This window comes from Ranitomeya imitator, chromosome 2 (assembly GCF_032444005.1).
Source record: "Ranitomeya imitator isolate aRanImi1 chromosome 2, aRanImi1.pri, whole genome shotgun sequence".
NCBI classification, from domain to species: domain Eukaryota; kingdom Metazoa; phylum Chordata; class Amphibia; order Anura; family Dendrobatidae; genus Ranitomeya; species Ranitomeya imitator.
In genome coordinates this window covers 242,357,365-242,381,004 of record NC_091283.1, presented here as the reverse complement: position 1 = coordinate 242,381,004, position 23,640 = coordinate 242,357,365, and the positions used below count along the sequence as shown (strand labels likewise).

At 46.1% G+C, this 23,640-nt stretch overlaps 1 protein-coding gene across 2 annotated transcripts in view; it reads left to right on the top strand.

Moving 5' to 3' along the window:
* The window catches only part of LOC138662865 (zinc finger protein 773-like), a 57,530-nt gene extending 47,702 nt beyond the window's left edge, over positions 1–9,828 (top strand). The window contains exon 7 of one of the 2 annotated variants that reach the window (XM_069748848.1): positions 8,751–9,828. In XM_069748848.1, coding sequence (XP_069604949.1) covers positions 8,751–9,766 — 1,016 coding nt within the window. In that variant the 3' untranslated portion in view covers positions 9,767–9,828. The remainder of the gene's footprint in view (positions 1–8,750) is intronic. The other variant, XM_069748849.1, reaches the window with a different exon arrangement.
* Positions 9,829–23,640: the final 13,812 nt, after the last annotated feature.

The window sequence follows — 23,640 nt, the reverse complement described above, 5'->3', positions numbered from 1 at the left end:
CATTTTTGGGTTTCATTTTTTCCCCTTCTACTATCGAGATGGACCCTGTTAAAGTTCAGGCCATTTATGATTGGACTCAGCCGACATCTGTGAAGAGCCTGCAGAAGTTCTTGGGCTTTGCTAATTTTTACCGTCGCTTCATAGCTAATTTTTCTAGTGTTGCTAAACCGTTGACTGATTTGACCAAGAAAGGTGCTGATGTGGTCAATTGGTCCTCTGCGGCTGTAGAGGCTTTTCAGGAGTTGAAGCGTCGTTTTTCTTCTGCCCCTGTGTTGTGCCAGCCAGATGTTTCGCTCCCGTTTCAGGTTGAGGTTGATGCTTCTGAGATTGGAGCAGGGGCTGTTTTGTCGCAAAGAAGTTCTGATGGCTCGGTGATGAAACCATGTGCCTTCTTTTCTAGAAAATTCTCACCTGCTGAGCACAATTATGATGTTGGCAATCAAGAGTTGTTGGCCATGAAGTGGGCATTCGAGGAGTGGCGACATTGGCTTGAAGGAGCCAAGCATCGCGTGGTGGTCTTGACGGATCACAAGAATTTGACTTATCTCGAGTCTGCCAAACGGTTGAATCCTAGACAGGCTCGATGGTCGCTGTTTTTCTCTCGTTTTGATTTTGTGGTTTCGTACCTTCCGGGCTCTAAGAATGTGAAGGCTGATGCCCTGTCAAGGAGTTTTGTGCCTGACTCTCCGGATGTTCCTGAGCCGGCGGGTATTCTCAAAGAGGGGGTAATTTTGTCTGCCATCTTCCCTGATTTGCGGCGGGTGCTGCAAAAATTTCAGGCTGATAGACCTGACCGTTGCCCAGCAGAGAAACTGTTTGTCCCTGATAGATGGACTAGTAGAGTTATCTCTGAGATTCATTGTTCAGTGTTGGCTGGGCATCCTGGAATCTTTGGTACCAGAGATTTGGTGGCTAGATCCTTTTGGTGGCCTTCTTTGTCACGGGATGTGCGTTCTTTTGTGCAGTCCTGTGGGACTTGTGCTCGGGCTAAGCCCTGCTGTTCTCGTGCCAGTGGGTTGCTTTTGCCCTTGCCGGTCCCGAAGAGGCCCTGGACGCATATTTCCATGGATTTTATTTCAGATCTCCCTGTCTCTCAAAGGATGTCGGTCATTTGGGTGGTTTGTGATCGCTTCTCTAAGATGGTTCATTTGGTACCCTTGTCTAAATTGCCTTCCTCCTCTGATTTGGTGCCATTGTTTTTCCAGCATGTGGTTCGTTTGCATGGCATTCCGGAGAACATCGTCTCGGACAGAGGTTCCCAGTTTGTTTCGAGGTTTTGGCGGTCCTTTTGTGCTAAGATGGGCATTGATTTGTCTTTTTCTTCGGCTTTCCATCCTCAGACTAATGGCCAAACCGAACTAACTAATCAGACTTTGGAAAAATATCTGAGATGCTTTGTTTCTGCTGATCAGGATGATTGGGTGTCCTTCTTGCCTTTGGCTGAGTTCGCCCTTAATAATCGGGCCAGCTCGGCTACTTTGGTTTCGCCTTTTTTTTGTAATTCTGGTTTCCATCCTCGTTTCTCTTCAGGGCAGGTTGAGCCTTCGGACTGTCCTGGTGTGGATACGGTGGTGGATAGGTTGCAGCAGATTTGGACTCATGTGGTGGACAATTTGACATTGTCCCAGGAGAAGGCTCAACGTTTCGCTAACCGCCGGCGCTGTGTTGGTCCCCGACTTCGTGTTGGGGATTTGGTTTGGTTGTCATCTCGTCATGTTCCTATGAAGGTTTCCTCTCCTAAGTTTAAGCCTCGTTTCATTGGTCCGTATAAGATTTCTGAGGTTCTCAATCCTGTGGCATTTCGTTTGGCCCTTCCAGCCATCCATAATGTGTTCCATAGGTCGTTATTGCGGAGATACGTGGCGCCTATGGTTCCCTCCGTTGATCCTCCTGCCCCGGTGTTGGTCAAGGGGGAGTTGGAGTATGTGGTGGAGAAGATTTTGGATTCTCGTATTTCGAGACGGAAACTCCAGTACCTGGTCAAGTGGAAGGGTTATGGTCAGGAAGATAATTCCTGGGTTTTTGCCTCTGATGTTCATGCTGCCAATCTAGTTCGTGCCTTTCATTTGGCTCATCCTGATCGGCCTGGGGGCTCTGGTGAGGGTTCGGTGACCCCTCCTCAAGGGGGGGGGGGTACTGTTGTGAATTCTGTTTTCGAACTCCCTCCGGTGGTCATGAATGGTACTTCGGTGAGTTCTGTCCATGGACTCCCTCTGGTGGCTGTGAGTGGAGCTGCTGCTTCTGAGGTTACTTCCACAGGTGACGTAGTTTATTCTTTGGCTGGCTGTTCTATTTAACTCCACTCAGATCGTTACTCCATGCCAGCTGTCAATGTTCTTGTACTGGTTCAGTTCGCTCTTGGATCTTTCTGGTGACCTGTCTACTCCAGCAGAAGCTAAGTCCCTGCTAGTTATTATTTGTTCATTGTTTCCTTGTCCAGTTGGCTATCATGATTTTGCCTTGCTAGCTAGAAGCTCTGGGATGCAGAGTGGCACCTCCGCACCGTGAGTCGGTGCGGAGGTCTTTTTGCACACTCTTTGTGGTCTTTTGTAGTTTTTTATGCTGACCGCAAAGATACCTTTCCTATCCTCAGTCTGTTTAGTAAATCTGGCCTCCCTTTGCTGAAACCTGTTTCATTTCTGTGTTTGTGACTTTCATCTTAACTCACAGCCAATATGTGTGGGGGGCTGCCTTTTCCTTTGGGGAATTTCTCTGAGGCAAGGTAGGCTTTATTTTCTATCTTTAGGGCTAGTTAGCTCTTAGGCTGTGAAGAGGCGTCTAGGTCGTGTTAGGTACGCTCCATGGCTATTTCTAGTTGTGTGATAGGATTAGGGGTTGCGGTCAGCAGAGCTCCCACTTCCCAAAGCTTGTCCTATGTGAGTTTAACCATCAGGTCGTTCTGGGTGCTCCTAACCACCAGGTCCATAACAGGAAGCCCCAGAAGCCGCAGGTGGTTAGAACAGATTCTGTGCAAGACACTGTTAAAAAATGTTGGCGACTAAATAATAATACTGCAACCACCGCGCTAAACTCAGGCTGAAAAAATCAATATACTTACTTCTATTATGGCTGTTTTTGTATTATATGGGGACCCTTATGGGTAAAGAGTTATACCTAATTATAAGAGACAAGCTGCCAACTTGTTTCGAGGGGTAACTCCCCTCTTCGTCAGGGCTTTGTCTCAAGTGTGAAAAGCCCATCCTTAAATAGCCTAATAATCACTACACTGATTAGTGACACACAGGAATTATTATTTGCTCTATTTTTTATCTATTTATCAGCATTTGGTTTACTACACCGTGGAAACAGTAATGCTGAACCCCACACAGTTACACTCCAAGTGCAGCCTATATGGTCCTATAAAAGGAGTAAGTGTATTCCACCAATATTGCTGATAATTCATTTATACGGTCAAATCAGTATACCGATTTTTTGTACATTTTATTTTACCTTCCAGCATTGGTTTATCACACTGTGGAAAGAGAAACACTTAACCCCACATAGGAACACCTTATACAGTCTTATAAGAGCAGTAAGTTTATTCAACCAATATCCTTGGTAATTTATTTGTACGGCCCCAACTAATATACCGACCTCCTGTATATTTTGCCTTTCAGTGAATTGTTGTAATTAGGTGTAACCCTTTACCCATAAGGGTCCCCATATAATACAAAAACAGCCATAATAGAAGTAAGTATACTGATTTTTTTAGCCTGAGTTTAGCGCGGTGGTTGCAGTATTATTATTTAGGTTTGGAAAAGTGATGCAGGACCTGGTGAATAGATCCAGTGTGGCAAGAGTGAGGATTCCAGATGTTGGCGAAGTCCAGGTAACTGGTGAAGATGAGATGGTTCCATTTGATGTAATTGGCTCAGTAGATAGCCTTAGGGACATTCGAGTGCTTTTTGAATACCGGGTGACGTATCTAAAGGAGATAGAGCAGCTAAGACTGGAACGTCTGAAGATTAATAAACAGCTGCAGAATATAAGATGGCGACCACTTCCAACCCAGGGTATGGAGGTACGAAAAGGTACCCTAAAGAATAGAAGAGATTACCAGTAAGGCCACATCAGGAGGTTACGCCCGTCATTTACAAGCGCGCTTGGAGAAAAAGGACACCGCACACACGTTCTGTGAGCAAAGTCACTTTTATCTGATGTAATGCAGCAAGAGGCAGTATTTTATACCATTTACAACAAATGTAACTCATGTAGCCCACCTTTGTTACCCCGGGTCATGCTGACCTTTATTTCCCACGTAACCAGAACATGCTGTTTGCTGACTATTGAAAACATGTAAGATAAGAAGTATAAGATCCTTGAGTCTTAGACTAACAGACTACAGTGTCACAAGAACAAATTCTAAACACATTCTAGCAATTAAAGGAAAAGGGCAATTAAAGGCAAAGGCAACTAAAGGCAAAACATTAACCCTTCTATATCAGTAGTATGCTGACATCCTATATGTGGGGGGTAAACCACTGTTGTGTGCATGGCAGAGCTCAGAAGGGAAGGAGCGCCATATTGAAGAGCAGATTTTGCTGGATTTGTTTGTGGGTGACATATCACATTGTCAGAGCCCCTGAGGTGCTAGAACAGTACAGGCCCCCAAAAGTGACTGCATTTTACAAAATACTAACTTGAATAATGAATTCTTCTAGAGTTGCAGTGAGCATACTGACACCACAGCTGTTCCATAGATAATTACACCATTGGGCAGTGAAGAAAAATAATTACATTTTTATCACTAAAATGTTGTTTTAACCCTAGATTTTACATTGGAAAATAGGTAGATAAGTAAATGGTCACTACACCCATAGATGAATTCACAGAGGGGTGTAGTTTCCAATTCACAGAGGAGTGTTATTTCTAAAATGGGGTCAATTCAGGGGGGATTCTGCTGTTACGGCACTTTGAAGAGCCGCTAAGTGCCAGAACAACAGAATCTCCCCTGAAGTGACCCAATTTTGGAAATGACACCCCTCTAGGAATTCATCTATGGATAGAGTGACCATTTTCACTACATGGATGATTTCTAGAAAGTGGAAGTTTTAGAGCAAAAATTGCAAAAATGCCATTGTAGTGCCCAATATATTGTGCCCAGCTTGTGTCTCTGGAAACATCCCCCCACCTACCCCGGAAATTAAGTCAGCTCTACTCAGATGTGTCTGTCACTAATTAAGCCAAATGCTTGAATGTCAAAACAGTTTAAAAACGTGGTTCTGTGTGGAAGATTATAAATCAGTCATGGAGGCATAAGGCTGGCAATGATGGGCATTATGGGCAATAATAGCGGGTATCATGCCTCATTCCTCTCTTGGAACATACACGACATCTTCTCTGGGGGACCTTTCTTGTTTCAGTTGCTGGAATGAGTGCAATAAAATGTCGCTCAGTGAGTCTTCTGACATCTTCAGATTCTAAAGGATTGGCGGGGACAACATTTTCAAAAACAAGATTTTCAATGACCTTTTCCTGATAATCAAGGAAAGTATCTGCATTTCTGGCTTTTTTGCATGACACAGAAGAATTATATGTGGCCACCTGAAACAAATAAATGACTAACTTTTTATACCAGATATATGATTTTCTTGATACCTGGTGTGGCTGTAGAACCTGGTCTGCAAGGTCCACACCCCCATATATTTGTTGTAGTCATTGACAGACACAGGTTTTGGAGTAGTGGATCCCTGTTGGTCTGCAGTGGGCCTTGTGGCATCTGTGTGGATCGAGCTCAGGATAAAAATATATTTTTTTATCCTTATACTTAAGGGCAAGCATCTCTCCAGGGAAGCCCCTAACTGCCCCTTTTGGCACTTTTCGTTGACCAATGATTGTGGAAACCCCTGACGTTTTTTGCGAATTGTCCCACAAGCCCCCATGTTATGTTCAATCAGGCTTTTAAATAGGGGTATGCTGGTGTAGTAGTTGTCAACATACAGATTGTAGCCTTTTTGTAAAAATGGAGTTATCAGCTCCCAAATGGTGTTTCCAGATGTCCCCAGATAAGTAGGTCATCCTGGTGGGTTCAGTTGCTATCTTTCCCCTCATAAATGCAAAAAGCTGATGTGTATCCGGTTGAACTCTCGCACATTTTATAGAGCTTTATTCCGAACCTTGCCCTGTTAGAAGGAATAAATTGCTTGAGGTGCAGTCTTCCTTTGAATTTTACAAGGGACTCCTCAATGGAAATGTTTTCTGTTGGGGTGTAAAGCTTTAAGAACTTTTCTGTCAAGTCCTCGATGATGGCTTTGATTTTGAATAGTCTGTCGTTCTGAGGTATTTTTGGGCAGGCATTGACTATTGTCATTAAAATGCCGAAATCTCATGAGCATTTCATAACGGGTCCTAGGAAGAACAGCAGAAAACATTGGGATTGCTTGAACAGGGCGGTTGGACCAATAGGACCGAATGCTCGTTTTTTTTAACAAGCTCCATAGTGAATGTAAGTCCTAATTTTTTTTTCATTTCTAGGACATTAGTTGGTGTCCATAAATTTGACCTCGCATTATGGGATTGTGGATTCTGGCTGATGAATTGAGACGCATATAAATTTGTTTGTAGGACAATATGCTCTAGCAAGCTATCTGTCAGAAACAAATAAAAAAATTAACTGGTCCAAAATTTTCCACCTCCTCATTTATACCAGGAATTGCATTAAAATTAGGGATGAATGGAGTAGCCGAATCCGAAGCCTTCCATCTGGGAAATACTACATCAACAGGCAAAACCCCTTGGACATTGGTGTGCGCCAATTCACGAGCACTAGGGACAGCGCTAGTACTGGGCATTGTTCCCTGAGTTGGATACATTTCACCAGAAGCGCTATTTGTCCTTCTTGTTGTACTGATTCTTGTGTGTGAGGATGGACCAGAATCACTGCTCGTTTCTGAGCTATCACTGTCACTGCTACTAAAGCCCTCAAAATCCACATCGCCATCTGGCACTGCACTTTCTTCACTGTCAGAACATAAAAGTGCATAAGTCTCCTCTGCACTATAATACTAACGTGCCATTTTATTCGTTTTTTTTCCGGGAACAGAAAACTCTGATGTGACGTGACCAAATTATTGGGGAGACAATTGAGAAAAGCCTAATCCTTTAGCCTAACCCTAACTTTAGAATAAACCCTAACCCTAACTTTAGCCTAACAGAAACCCTAACTTTAGCCTAACAGCATCCTAACTTTAGCCTAAGAGTTACCATAACTTTAGCCTAACAGTAAACCTAACTTTAGCCCCAACACTAACCTTAACTCTAGCACTAACCCTAACCTGCCTTGTCTGTTTTTTTTACTTTTTAACAAGATCATTGACTGACACAGCTGTTGCCAGCAGCACTTGTAACACTGTTTCTCCTCTAATCTCTCACTGACAGGAGATCTGAGGAGAAACAGCGTTTTTTTGAGGCAGATCGCCCGGGAAAGTTTGTTGCTATAACAAACTTTCCTAGTGATTTGTATCATTGGCTGGTGTGACGCTGATGTAATCAGGACCGTAACCAGTGACCTGTGATCGATGGTCACAGGAAGCGTTGTACTCTGTAATCCCCTCGTTATAAGGTATGTGGGGGTCCTGATGAGCAGTGGATGTTGGAGAGTGAAAATTACAATTTGTCATTTCATTACCCAGCACATAGTGCCCAGTGTTATGATACGGTGGTCTAGGAGCAACATGGAACGAGCTATGAAGGACGTGGTAACTGTACTGACCGCAGGCCCTAAGCTTAACACAACACTAGAAGTAGCCGTGGAATGCTCCTAACTCTCCCTAGGCATCTCGTCACAGCCTAAGAGCTAACTACCCCTAAAGAAAGAAGCAGGAAAACTATCTTGCCTCAGAGAAAATCCCCAAAGGATAGATTAAACCCCCACAAATAATGACTGTGAGTGGAGAGGGAAAAGACATACACAGAATGAAACCAGGATGAGCACAGGAGGACAGTCTAGCTAAATAGATAGGACAGGATGGAATACTGTGCGGTCAGTACAAAACACTACAAAAATCCACGCAGAGTTTACAAAAAATCTCCACACCTGACTAAAGGTGTGGAGGGCAAATCTGCCTCCCAGAGCTTCCAGCAAGACAGAATTAATTCACACTGATAAGCTGAACAAACATAGAAAGCACAGAATGGAAAAGTCCATAATCTATGGACAGAAAAGAGCAAGCAAAAACTTAGCTTAGCTGAACTGGTCAGGATAACAGGGAACTCCAAAGAGATGTGAATCCAACCAGGAACCATTTACAAGTGGCACTGGCTGAAGAAAGAGCCAGACCTAAATAGCCGAGCAGAAGAGACGATAAGTGGAGGCAGCTGATGACAGCTAACTCCAAGGAGCAGCCATACCACTAGAAACCACAAGAGGGAGCCCAAGAGCAGAACTCACAAAAGTGCCACTTACAACCACCGGAGGGAGCCCAAGAGCGGAATTCACAACAGCCCAGATTGTGCTCCAGGAGACACACACCGCTAATTAAGTCGATTCTTCTCACTATAATATTGCTAAATACAGGAATCCTAAATGTTGTTTGATTGGTTTCTTTTTATTCGATGTTTGGGAGGCAGAATGAACAGTTGAACACCACGTACAACTGGTTCATCCAACAAGGTTTTCTATTAGTCTGTGAACTGTCATTGTCTTGATAAATATTTTTTTTTACATAGCTTGCCATTTTTATTGACAGTTTAAGTAGAAATGTTCAATAATGTAAAACTATAATAATGAAAAAAAATTGTTTTTATCTTAGCAGATGTCTGTACCAGGAGATCAGATGGACAGCTTATATCTTCAATTTTGAAATCTGATGATCTTGAGATCCTAAAAGATACAACTGAAGTGAATGCCATTACTCCAGATATACCATCATCCATTCACAACAAAGATCTGTCATCTGATCCTATGAAACAGGTCCCATCTTCTGATTCATTGCCGACTACTAAGGAAAATCAAAGTCACAAAAGAGTGATTAAAAAACAAACTGCTCCTAAAGCAAATAAGTCATTTTCATGTTCAGAATGTGGGAAATGTTTTAACTGGAAATCAGACTTGGTTAAGCACCAGAAAATCCACACAGGGAAGAAGCCTTTTTCCTGTTCAGAATGTGGGAAATGTTTTAAACAGAAATCATATTTTGTTAGCCACCAGAGAATTCACACAGGGGAGAAGCCTTTCTCTTGTTCAGAATGTGGGAAATGTTTTACCCTGAAACAGCTTCTTGTTAGACACCAAATAACTCACACAGGGGAGAAGCATTATTCATGTTCAGAATGTGGGAAATGTTTTACCTACAAATGGAATCTTGATAAACACCAAAGAATCCACACAGGGGAAAAGCCTTTTTCCTGTTTAGAATGTGGGAAATGTTTTAACCGGAAAGGGGGTCTAGATGAACACCAAAGAACCCACACAGGACAGAAGCCTTTTTCATGTTCAGAATGTGGGAAATGTTTTATCCAGAAAGGGAGTTTTGTTAGACACCAGAGAACTCACACAGGGGAGAAGCCTTTTTTATGTCCAGAATGTGGGAAATGTTTTACCAACAAAGGAAATCTTGTTACACACAAAGGAACCCACACAGGGGAGAAGCCTTTTTCCTGTTCAGAATGTGGGAAATGTTTTAACCGGAAAGCGCATCTTGTTATTCACTATAGAACTCACACAAGGCAGAAGACTTTTTCCTGTTCAGAATGTGGTAAATGTTTTAAATGGAAAGCACTTCTTGTTAGTCACCAGAGGACTCACACAGGGGAGAAGCCTTTTTAATTTTCTTAATGTGGGAAATATTTCACTTGGAAATTAACTGTTAATAAACATCAGGGACATCACATAGGGGAGAAGCCTTTTTTATGTTCATAATGTTGGAATAGTTTTAACAAAGAATTGAATCTTCTTAAATGGGTTGTCTCTTGTCATTCCTCATGTTTGCTGACAAAAGGATAAAACTAAACTTTATTAATGCCAAATGTAAAACTATACCTGTAAGTTACCCCCTGAAGGTTAGTCAGTAGGTGGCTAATAGAAAAAACATATACCCCACAGTTCAGTATATAGGGTGAAGTGACGTATACACACTCACTCTCCAAGCCTCTCATTTCTACGGCTTTCATCGTCCTCACAAAGGCGACACATCAGGAGACTATTTAATATTGACCTATATTCAAGCGAGACTAGACAAAAAAAACTAAAGTCATGTATCATGTTATCCGAAACAGTCAGAAAACCAGCCACATATTGGCAGATCCTAGACCTCAAACTATATACTTTGTAAGTTTATAAGCCACTCCAGTGTCAGGAATAGATAGTATGTGAAAATACAGTATAATTCTTGTGTTTTTCTCCTATAGGGACTGTCCTAGTTTGGTAATGTAACAGCTGTTAATTAGTAGTGCAGACAAATTGTCCTAGACTAAACTCCGTTTTCAGACGGCCCAATATGTACCACTCAGGGAAAACTTACCTGCTCCAAAGATCAATAGCAGCTTCTAACTAATGGCCATGCTGCGGTCTGTCAAGGAATGAGTGCAATATCGTTATAGAGACTAGGGATGTGTGCAATCATAATGTCTGGAAGATCTGTGCCATTATTTAGTATGAATATGGAGATTATCTCTGAAAGTTAAGTGTTCCCTGAGCGGTATATACTGTATTGTCACATACTATCTATTCCTGACACTGGAGTGGCGTATAAACTTACAAAGTATATAGTTTGAGGTCTGGGGTCTGCCAATATGTGGCTGGTTTTCTGACTGTTTCGGATAACAGGATACATGATTTTCGGGTTTTTAGTGTCTAGTCCCACTTGAATATAGTTCAATATTAAATAGTCTCCTGATCTGCAGCTGTGACACGCATTCTCTTGATAGTGGAGAAGGTCACCGATAGTGGTACAGAGTGACAGTATGTTGAATATAGGGGTACTAGGGGTTTTATATAGCTAGTTTACAGGGGACTGCTGGATATTTTTGGACAGACACCCATTGATGGCTAGATCTAAATGGATAAGGGATTTGGGAGACATATCGGATGATCAGTGGGAGTCGATTTTACAATATGTCCCTAGAATATCTATAAGTGAATCTGGGAGGGTGTCGCAGTTATTCACTATACATAGGGTATACAAGACACCTGTGTGGATAAAAGGCTGGGCTAAGGGCAGACTCTGGATGCCCGAGGTGTACTATGGATAAAGCTGACATTCTTCATATGCTATGGTCTTGTCCAAGATTATAGGCATTTTGGATAGTGGTCCTAAACTTAGTGGAAAGAGTGACGGAAACGACTATTACTCGAGAGAGACCCATTGACATGTATTTTAGGATATGTAGAGGAGGTGGCGTCGGATGAATGGGGTAGGCTAGCAATAGCCAGACTGCTTTATGTTGCAAGGAGGACTATCACATTGCACTGGTTATATGAAAATCCTCCTACTAGGAAGGAATTTGTAAATAGAGTAAATTTTGTAATCATTATGGAGCGAAGTGTATACATGAAAAGTGCCAAGATGAACTACTATGAGAATATCTGGGGGCGCTGGTTGGACAGTCCAGGATTGGCTTCCGCAGAACTTGTCAAAAATAGGATATTAGGGTTATACAACCCCTGGCAAAAATGGACTCACCGTCCTTGGAGGATTTTCATTCAGTTGTTTAATTTTGTAGAAAAAAAGCAGATCACAGACAAGGCACAAAACTACAGTCATTTCAAATTACAACTTACTCTGCTGCCTCATTGGGGGACACAGGACCATGGGTGTTATGCTGCTGTCCACTAGGAGGCGACACTATGCATAATCTGAAAAAGATTAACCGTGGCTCCTCCTCTGCAGTATACACCCCTGGACGGCTTCAGTCTTCTCCAGTTTTTGCTTAGTGTCGCATAGGAGGCACACAGAAGATTTTTTACGCCGTTTTTTTCCAACGGATTACAGATGAAGAAAAGTGGGTCTCCTGTGAGACTCCTGGCATGGCTCCTTCCTCAGCCCCCTATTATGGGGTGCCCGGTTGAAGTCGAGATGGCTATTCCCTGTGTTGCTCCTTCCCCAGTCCCTCAGGTGCTGGTTCGAACTCAAGAACCCCCCTTCCTTCTCCAATTTCTTTTGGTTTCTGGGTTGAGGTCGAGGCGAGGATGAAGCCCCCTGAAGGTCATAGCAGCACCCTCCCTAATCCCCCTCTGGGGGCATTAGGTTGAGACGCCTCAGGTAGGGACTGTACAGGCAGCACTCTGCAGATCCCAGAAATGGGTCAGCACGCTGCGCCTGCATCCAGGGACCCCAGCCCAGCTGAGGGCTCCTGTCGGGGCCGGGGGGAGTGCAGGCAGGCATGGCACAATAGAGACACAGGGCTCCCTTCGCCCGTGTATCTGCGGCAGCACCAGCTCTATACTGCCTCAGGGGGACCCCTTACAGGGCCCCCCTTCCGCTTACAGCCCCACCGCTATCCTGCCTTTAAATCCAGGGGGGGGGGTCCGGTTCAGATCCGACCCCCTCCTGGACTTCTGCACCGGCCTGGAGCCTTTGTGGGCATCAAGCATCTAATCTAGGCTGCAGCTTCGGCCTAGCTGAAGCCGCCGCCTCCTCTCTGCCCCCCAGCCCGCCCCCCGGATGACAAATATGACACTCTACAGTGTCACAGAGGGGGCGGATCGAGACAGAAAGGGCATGTTTTTACACAGCTTTGTCGCCTTTTTTCCTCAGCTCTCCGCCCCCTTCTCTCCCTGCCTCTTCTCCTCGGCTGCCATTTCTACTGCAGCAAGGATTAACCCTGCATCTCCCGGTCAGCAGGACCAGGCCAGCCAGTCTCCGGGGGGCACAGGACTGTGGTTCTTCGGCGCTGGACCTAGGAGCAAACTGGTGGGGTAAGATCACAGCGTGGTTGTTTTACTCGGCTGTGAATCCATATTCCCTATAAGGCTCCCCTATAGGTTCCTCTGCATAGCTACCCCTGTACGTTGCTCTGCATAGCCAGCCCTCTTGCACTCTGTGCACTATGCTGGGCTCAAGGTCCAAGAGAACCAGGCAGGACAGCTATTATGCATTCTGCACAGCCTGAGGGACCGCTCTCCCCACTGGCAGCACGTACCCGCAATGCCAGCACTGCACTCAGAGTACTGTGTCAGCCCCAAGAGGCCCCTGCTAATGCTTCAATGTCTAATGCCATGCCAGAATGGGTCACTCAGATGTGGCAATCTATGACGCAGTCTATAGATAACCTAACCTCCACATTGCTTCGGGCTCTGCAGAGTCATTCCTCGGCTATGACTTCTACCCAGCAAAGGGAGTGCTTCACTCAGGCACAAGACGACCCTGTCACATCCACATCTAGGTCAGGACGCAAGCGGGCACGCAGGTCACGTTCATCTGCGTCATCCCATAGCACACGGTCATCCCCTTCTAGGGAGAGACACCGTAGTTCTAGGTAATCTAGACCGTCCCCTCCCAGGGGCAGATAATGCAGATCTCCGCAATCCTCGACTAGAGAAGGCCTCCTCCCCAGCTCACCCAGCAGGGGACGCCTCAGTGATACACAGGATTCGGAAGGCATCTGTGACTCTGACTCAGACAAGGAAATGGAGGGGTCCCTGATCCCAATCCCTCCTAGCAATACATCGCTAGTTGAGGACTTAATCTCTTCCATCCATCAGGTGCTGGACATTTCTGATCCGCCACCAGAGGCCCCAGAACACAAGATTTCCTTCAAAGGACCTCTGAAGCCGCCTAAGGTTTTCTCTAACCACCCAGAGTTTAAGGCGATCCTTAAAAAGCAGCTCTCACAGCGTAAGAAAAAATTTGCTAATCGAGCTAAGGCGAGGTACCCCTTCCCACAGAAGGATACCAAGGAATGGACAGACCCACCCGAAGTGGACCCCCCCAGTCTCTAGACTAGCAGCACAGACCCTCCTTTCACTGCCAGATAGCTCAACCCTCAGGGATGCAGCAGACCGGCAGGTAGAATGCATGGCTCGTTCAATTTTCGAGGCTGCGGGGGCATCCCTGGCTCCTGCGTTCGCTTCAGTTTGGGCTGCCCAGGCCAGAATGGCCTGGGCCAAATATTTACAAGCTGGCCTCCAAGCATCCACTCCTGAGCTCAATTCCGATCCTTTCGGAATTCTTCGGGCTGGTCCGTCTCGCGTCCAGCACAAAATCGTAACTGTTCCCCACGCAGGGACAACTCACGGTCGACGCAAAGTCGGAGAAGACCTGGCAGTCAAAAGCAGCCCAGTCTAAGCCCAGAGGAGGAAAATCTCAGACTTTCTCCTCATCATGACTCACGGACTCCGGAAGACACCACACCCGTAGGCGGACGACTTTTGCTCTTTCATCAAGTCTGGCTGCCTATTACAGAAGACAGGTGGGTCAGGGAACTAGTGTCTTCCGGATACAAGATAGAGTTCACCTCCAACCCACCGGACCGATTCTTCCTTTCTGTCCCCCCATAACCACCGGCCAAGGCTCGTGCCTTCCGACAAGCGGTCTCCTCGCTTTTTCAAGCAGGAGTCATAGTACCGGTCCCCACGGCCGAGCGCTTCCGAGAGTTCTACTCCAATCTATTCACGGTCCCCAAGAAAGGAGGCACTGTGCGGCCCATATTGGACCTAAAACAACTCAACAAATATGTACGGGTCCGTCAATTCCGCATGGAGTCTCTTCGGTCCATCATTGCATCCATGGAGAAGGGAGAATATCTCGCCTCCATAGACATACAAGACGCATACCTGCATATACCGATTGCTCCCTACCATCAGAGGTTTCTCAGGTTCGACCAGGCCCACTACCAGTTCGTGGCTCTCCGGTTCGGACTCGCCACGGCTCCCAGAGTGTTTACCAAAGTCATGGCAGCCACCATGGACGTCCTGCACTCCAGAGGCATAGTAGTCGTTCCATACTTGGACAATCTACTCATCAAGGCTCCCACCTTCAAGGACTGCAAGCTCAGCATCTCAATTACAATCGACACTGAGTCGCATGGGCTGGTTAGTCAACTTACAAAAGTCATCACTAACCCCGAGTCAGTCTCTGACCTTCCTGGGAATGCTATTCAACACCTCCGGGGGTCTAGTGCTCCTTCCCAAGGACAAGGCACTGGCTCTCTGTGTAGGAGTTCGCACCCTCCTCCGCAAACCCCCTCGATCACTCCGGTTTCCCATGAGAGTCCTCGGCAGGATGGGGGCAGCAATAGAAGCCATCCCATTTGCCCAGTTTCGCCTCAGGCCTCTCCAACTAGCCATCCTCAATTCCTGGGACAAAAACCCTTTCTCTCTCGACGGAGTTCCGGCTAATGTCGTCAACCAAGAGGTCCCTGCACTGGTGGCTCAAGCCAACCTCGCTAGCAAAGGGGAAATCCTTTTTCACAGGTCAATGGAAGGTTCTGACCACCGATGCGAGCCTGACGGGTTGGGGTGCAGTGCACCTACACCACAGGGCACAGGGCAAGTGGTCCCCAGTGGAAGCGACCATGCCCATCAACATCCTGGAAATTCATGCCATCCTCCTGGCATTGAGGGCCTCTCATCACTTACTGGCAGCCTCTCACATCAGAATACAGTCGGACAATGCCACGGCTGTGGCATATGTGACTCACCAAGGGGGGACCCACATTACCCAGGCGATGCAAGAAGTGTCATATCCTCCACTGGGCAGAGGACACAGGGTCGGTTCTCTTGGCGGTCCACTGTTGTGAATTCTGTTGTCGAACTCCCTCCTGTTGTCGTGAATGGTACTTCGGCGAGTTCTGTCTATGGGCTCCCTCTGGTGGCTATGAGTGAACCTGCTGCTTCTGAGGTTCCTTACACAGGTGACATGGTTTATCCTTTGGTTGGCTTCTCTATTTAACTCCACTCAGATCGTTACTCCATGCCAGCTGTCAATGTTTTAGCATTGGTTCAGTTTGCTCCTGGATCTGCCTGGTGACCTGTCTTCTCCTGCAGAAGCTAAGTTCCTTATTGTTATTTTTTGCTCATTGTTTCTTTGTCCAGCTGGTTATCCTGATTTTGTCTTGCTAGCTGGAAGCTCTGGGATGCAGAGTGCCCCCCCCCCCTGCACCGTGAGTCGGTGCGGAGGTCTTTTTTGCACACTCTGCATGGTCTTTTGTAGGTTTTTGTGCTGACCGCAAAGATTCCTTTCCTATCCTCTGTCTATTTAGTAAGTCTGGCCTCTCTTTGCTGAAACCTATTTCATTTCTGCGTTTGTGACTTTCATCTTTTCTCACAGTCATTATATGTGGGGGGTTGCCTATTCCTTTGGGGAATTTCTCTGAGGCAAGGTAGGCTTTGTTTTCTTTCTCTAGGGCTAGCTAGCTCTGAGGCTGTGACGAGGCGCCTAGGGAGCGTCAGGAGCGCTCCACGGCTATTTTTAGTGTGTGTGATAGGATTAGGGCTTGCGGTCAGCAGAGCTCCCACATCCCAGAGCTTGTCCTGTATGAGTTTAACTATCAGGTCGGGTGCTCCTAACCACCAGGTCATAACAGTACAGCTGGCCCAAAGTATTAATGCATCTCAATAGAGGGATAAGAGGACTTCTGAGACCATTTTTTTTCTTTGCACTGTGTTTTGTCTTTCTTTTCCCCTAGACCTTTGGGTGGTTCAGGACACAGGTGTAGAGATGGACATTCAAGGTCTATCCTCTTGTGTGGATCATCTCACTGCAAGGGTACAAAACATTCAAGATTTTGTGGTTCAGAATCCTATGTTAGAGCCTAGAATTCCTATTCCTGATTTATATTCTGGGGATAGATCTAGATTCTTGAATTTCAAAAATAATTGTAAACTTTCTAGCTTTGAAACCCCGCTCCTCTGGTGACCCTGTTCAACAAGTAAAAATCATAATTTCTTTGTTGCGTGGTGACCCTCAAGACTGGGCATTTTCCCTTGCGCCAGGAGATCCTGCATTGCGAGATGTAGATGCGTTTTTTCTGGCGCTTGGATTGCTTTATAGTAACATAGTAACATAGTTAGGCCGAAAAAAGACATTTGTCCATCCAGTTCAGCCTATATTCCGTCAGAATAAATCCCCAGATCTACGTCCTTCTACAGAACCTAATAATTGTATGATACAATATTGTTCTGCTCCAGGAAGACATCCAGGCCTCTCTTGAACCCCTCGACTGAGTTCGCCATCACCACCTCCTCAGGCAAGCAATTCCAGATTCTCACTGCCCTAACAGTAAAGAATCCTCTTCTATGTTGGTGGAAAAACCTTCTCTCCTCCAGACGCAAAGAATGCCCCCTTGTGCCCGTCACCTTCCTTGGTATAAACAGATCCTCAGCGAGATATTTGTATTGTCCCCTTATATACTTATACATGGTTATTAGATCGCCCCTCAGTCGTCTTTTTATGATGAACCAAATTCAGTGGATCAGGCAGAGAAAATCTTGTTGGCTTTGTTTCAGGGTCAAGATGAAGCGGAGGTGTACTGTCAGAAGTTTAGAAAGTGGTCTGTGCTTACTCAGTGGAATGAATGTGCCCTGGCGGCAATTTTCAGAAATGGTCTTTCTGAAGCCCTTGAGGATGTCATGGTGGGATTTTCCACGCCTGCTGGTCTGAATGAGTCTATGTCCTTGGCCATTCAGATCGATCGGCGCATGCGTGAGCGCAAAGCTGTGCACCATCTGGCGGTGTTCTCTGAGCATAGGCCTGAGCCTATGCAATGTGATAGGACTTTGACTAGAGCTGAACGGCAAGAACACAGACGTCGGAATGGGCTGTGTTTTTACTGTGGTGAATCCACTCATGCTATCTCCGATTGTCCTAAGCGCACTAAGCGGTTCACTAGGTCTGCCACCATTGGTACGGTACAGTCTAAATTTCTTTTGTCCATTACTCTGATTTGCTCTCTGTCGTCCTATTCTGTAATGGCATTTATGGATTCAGGCGCTGCCCTGAATTTGATGGACTTGGAGTTTGCCAGGCGCTGTGGTTTTTTCTTGGAGCCCTTGCAGTATCCTATTCCATTGAGAGGAATTGATGCTACGCCTTTGGCCAAGAATAAGCCTCAGTACTGGACTCAATTGACCATGTGCATGGCTCCTGCACATCAGGAGGATATTCGCTTTTTGGTGTTGCATAATCTGCATGATTGGGGTTGCCATGGCTACAGGTCCATAATCCAGTATTGGATTGGAAATCTATGTCTGTGTCCAGCTGGGGTTGTCAGGGGGTACTGTTATGACCTGGTGGTCAGGACAATAATGGACCTGGTGGTTAAGAGCACACGGAATGACCTGATAGTTACTGATAATAAAGGACGAGCTCTGGGACGTGGGAACTCTGCTGACCGCAATCCCTAATCCTATCAAACACACTAGAAATAGCCGTGGATTGCACCTAACGCTCCCTATGCAACTCGGCACAGCCTAAGGAACTAGCTAGCCCTAAAGATAGAAAAATAAAGCCTACCTTGCCTCAGAGGAATTCCCCAAAGGAAAAGGCAGCCCCCCACATATAATGACTGTGAGTAAAGATGAAAATTACAAACACAGAGATTAAATAGATTTAGCAAAGTGAGGCCCGACTTACTGAACAGACAGAGGATAGGAAAGGTAGCTTTGCGGTCAGCACAAAAACCTACAAAAAGACCACGCAGAGGGGGCAAAAAGACCCTCCGCACCGACTCACGGTGTGGAGGCGCTCCCTCTGCGTCCCAGAGCTTCCAGCAAGCAAGACAACAATAAAAATAGCAAGCTGGACAGAAAAATAGCAAACCAAAGAAATACAAGCTGGAACTTAGCTTCTGCTGGGAAGACAGGTCACAAGAACGATCCAGGAGTGAACTAGACCAATACTGGAACATTGACAGGTGGCATGGAGCAAAGATCTAAGTGGAGTTAAATAGAGCAGCCAGCTAACGAATTAACCTCGTCACCTGTGGAAGGAAACTCAGAAACACCCACCAGAGGAAGTCCATGGACAGAACCAGCCGAAGTACCATTCATGACCACAGGAGGGAGCCCGACAACAGAATTCACAACAGGGTACATGGTGATGTTCCATTGCTGTCAATTTCGCCTTCCACTCCTTCTGAAGTCCCTGAGTTTTTATCAGATTACCGGGATGTATTTGAAGAGCCCAAATCTGGTGCCCTACCTCCTCATAGGGATTGCGACTGTGCTATTAATTTGATTCCTGGTAGTAAGTTTCCTAAGGGCCGTCAGTTTAATTTATCTGTGCCAGAGCACGCCGCTATGTGGATTTATATAAAGGAATCCTTGGAGAAGGGTCATATTCGCCCGTCGTCGTCACCATTGGGAGCAGGGTTCTTTTTTGTGGCCAAGAAGGATGGTTCTTTGAGACCTTGTATTGATTACCGCCTTCTTAATAAGATCACAGTCAAATTTCAGTATCCTTTGCCACTGCTGTCTGATTTATTTGCTCGGATTAAGGGGGCTAGTTGGTTCACCAAGATAGATCTTCGAGGGGCGTATAATCTTGTGCGAATTAAACAGGGTGATGAATGGAAAACAGCATTTAATACGCCCGAGGGCCATTTTGAGTACCTGGTTATGCCATTCGGGCTTTCTAATGCTCCATCTGTGTTTCAGTCCTTTATGCATGACATCTTCCGAGAGTACCTGGATAGATTTATGATTGTATATTTGGATGACATTTTGGTCTTTTCGGATGATTGGGGAGTCTCGTGTGAAGCAGGTCAGAATGGTGTTCCAGGTCCTTCGTGCGAATTCCTTGTTTGTGAAGGGGTCAAAGTGTCTCTTTGAAGTTCAGAAGGTTTCATTTTTGGGTTTCATTTTTTCCCCTTCTACTATCGAGATGGACCCTGTTAAAGTTCAGGCCATTTACGATTGGACTCAGCCGACATCTGTGAAGAGCCTGCAGAAGTTCCTGGGCTTTGCTAATTTTTATCGTCGCTTCATCGCTAACTTTTCCAGTATTGCTAAACCGTTGACTGATTTGACCAAGAAAGGTGCTGATGTGGTCAATTGGTCCTCTGCGGCTGTAGCGGCTTTTCAGGAGTTGAAGCGTCATTTTGCTTCTGCCCCTGTGTTGTGCCAGCCAGATGTTTCGCTCCCTTTTCAGGTGGAAGTTGATGCTTCTGAGATTGGAGCAGGGGCTGTTTTGTTGCAAAGAAGTTCTGATGGCTCGGTGATGAAACCCTGTGCCTTCTTTTCTAGAAAATTCTCGCCTGCTGAGCGCAATTATGATGTGGGCAATCGGGAGTTGTTGGCCATGAAGTGGGCATTCGAGGAGTGGCGACATTGGCTTGAAGGAGCTAAACATCGCGTGGTGGTCTTGACGGATCACAAGAATTTGACTTATCTCGAGTCTGCTGAACGGTTGAATCCTAGACAGGCTTGATGGTCGCTCTTTTTCTCCCGTTTTGATTTTGTGGTTTCATACCTGACACAGTGGTTGCTAAAGTAACATAGTAACATAGTAACATAGTTAGTAAGGCCGAAAAAAGACATTTGTCCATCCAGTTCAGCCTATATTCCATCATAATAAATCCCCAGATCTACGTCCTTCTACAGAACCTAATAATTGTATGATACAATATTGTTCTGCTCCAGGAAGACATCCAGGCCTCTCTTGAACCCCTCGACTGAGTTCGCCATCACCACCTCCTCAGGCAAGCAATTCCAGATTCTCACTGCCCTAACAGTAAAGAATCCTCTTCTATGTTGGTGGAAAAACCTTCTCTCCTCCAGACGCAAAGAATGCCCCCTTGTGCCCGACACCTTCCTTGGTATAAACAGATCCTCAGCGAGATATTTGTATTGTCCCCTTATATACTTATACATGGTTATTAGATCGCCCCTCAGTCGTCTTTTTTCTAGACTAAATAATCCTAATTTCGCTAATCTATCTGGGTATTGTAGTTCTCCCATCCCCTTTATTAATTTTGTTGCCCTCCTTTGTACTCTCTCTAGTTCCATTATATCCTTCCGGGATCTAAGAATGTGAAGGCTGATGCTCTGTCAAGGAGTTTTGTGCCTGACTCTCCGGGTGTTCCGGAGCCGGCGGGTATTCTTAAAGAAGGGGTAATTTTGTCTGCCATTTCCCCTGATTTGCGGCATGTGCTGCAAAAGTTTCAGGCTGATAGACCTGACCGTTGTCCTACGGAGAAACTGTTTGTCCCTGATAGATGGACTGGTAGAGTTATCTCGGAGATTCATTGTTCAGTATTGGCTGGTCATCCTGGAATCTTTGGTACCAGAGATTTGGTGGCTAGATCTTTTTGGTGGCCTTCTTTGTCACGGGATGTGCGTTCTTTTGTGCAGTCCTGTGGGATTTGTGCTCGGGCTAAGCCCTGCTGTTCTCGTGCCAGTGGGTTGCTTTTGCCCTTGCCGATTCCGAAGAGGCCCTGGATGCATATTTCCATGGATTTTATTTCTGATCTCCCTGTTTCTCAAAAGATGTCGGTCATTTGGGTGGTTTGTGATCGCTTCTCTAAGATGGTCCATTTGGTACCCTTATCTAAACTGCCTTCCTCCTCTGATTTGGTGCCATTGTTTTTCCAGCATGTGGTTCGTTTGCATGGCATTCTGGAGAACATCGTCTCGGACAGAGGTTCCCAGTTTGTTTCGAGGTTTTGGCGGTCCTTTTAATCTAAGATGGGCATTGATTTGTCTTTTTCTTCGGCTTTCCATTCTCAGACTAATGGCCAAACCGAACGAACTAATCAGACTTTGGAGACATATCTGAGATGCTTTGTTTCTGCTGATCAGGATGATTGGGTGTCCTTCTTGCCTTTGGCTGAGTTCGCCCTTAATAATCGGGCCAGCTCGGCTACTTTAGTTTCTCCTTTTTTCTGCAATTCTGGTTTCCATCCTCGTTTCTCTTCAGGGCAGGTTGAGCCTTCGGACTGTCCTGGTGTGGATGCGGTGGTGGACAGGTTGCAGCAGATTTGGACTCATGTGGTGGACAATTTGACATTGTCCCAGGAGAAGGCTCAACGTTTCGCTAACCGCCGGCGTTGTGTTGGTCCCCAACTTCGTGTTGGGGATTTTGTTTGGTTGTCATCTCGTCACGTTCCTATGAAGGTTTCCTCTCCTAAGTTTAAGCCTCGTTTCATTGGACCATATAAGATTTCTGAGGTTCTTAATCCTGTGTCATTTCGTTTGGACCTTCCAGCTTCTTTTGCCATCCATAATGTGTTCCATGGGTCGTTGTTGTGGAGATACGTGGCGCCTATGGTTCCCTCCGTTGATCCTCCTGCCCCGGTGTTGGTCGAGGGGGAGTTGGAGTATGTGGTGGAGAAGATTTTGGATTCTCGTGTTTCAAGACGGAAACTCCAGTACCTGGTCAAGTGGAAGGGTTATGGTCAAGAAGATAATTCCTGGGTTTTTGCCTCTGATGTTCATGCTGCCGTTCTTGTTCGTGCCTTTCATTTGGCTCATCCTGATCGGTCTGGGGGCTCTGGTGAGGGTTCGGTGACCCCTCCTCAAGGGGGGGGGTACTGTTGTGAATTCTGTTGTCGAACTCCCTCCTGTGGTCGTGAATGGTACTTCGGCGAGTTCTGTCTATGGACTCCCTCTGGTGGCTATGAGTGAAGCTGCTGCTTCTGAGGTTCCTTACACAGGTGACATGGTTTATCCTTTGGTTGGCTTCTCTATTTAACTCCACTCAGATCGTTACTCCATGCCAGCTGTCAATGTTTTAGCATTGGTTCAGTTTGCTCCTGGATCTGTCTGGTGACCTGTCTTCTCCTGCAGAAGCTAAGTTCCTTATTGTTATTTTTTGCTCATTGTTTCTTTGTCCAGCTGGTTATCCTGATTTTGTCTTGCTAGCTGGAAGCTCTGGGATGCAGAGTGGCTCCCCCCCCCGCACCGTGAGTCGGTGCGGAGGTCTTTTTTGCACACTCTGCGTGGTCTTTTGTAGGTTTTTGTGCTGACCGCAAAGATTCCTTTCCTATCCTCTGTCTATTTAGTAAGTCTGGCCTCTCTTTGCTGAAACCTATTTCATTTCTGCGTTTGTGACTTTCATCTTTTCTCACAGTCATTATATGTGGGGGGCTGCCTATTCCTTTGGGGAATTTCTCTGAGGCAAGGTAGGCTTTGTTTTCTTTCTCTAGGGCTAGCTAGCTCTGAGGCTGTGACGAGGCGCCTAGGGAGCGTCAGGAGCGCTCCACGGCTATTTTTAGTGTGTGTGATAGGATTAGGGCTTGCGGTCAGCAGAGCTCCCACATCCCAGAGCTCGTCCTGTATGAGTTTAACTATCAGGTCGGGTGCTCCTAACCACCAGGTCATAACAGTCCACATTCCAGGTGTGGACAACTGGGAAGCAGACTTCCTCAGCCGACAAGGAATAGACTCGGGAGAGTGGTCTCTCCATCCCGAAATTTTTTGCCAGATTTGCCATCGCTGGGGGACCCCGGATGTGGACCTAATGGCATCCCACTTCAATGCCAAGGTCTCCAACTTCATGGCCAGAACACACGATCCGCGGTCGCTCGGAGCAGACGCTCTGGTTCAGGACTGGACCCAGTTCCAGCTTCTCTACATTTTTCCACCTCTCCCCCTGATATCCAGGGTGGTGAGGAAGATCAAGCAAGAGGGAGTTCCAACCATCCTAATCGCCCCGGACTGGCCCAGGCGTACATGGTACGCTGACATCTTACAACTTACAGTCTCCCCGACCGCCCCGATCTTCTATCACAAGGCCCGTTCTACCACCAGAACTCAGGTGCTCT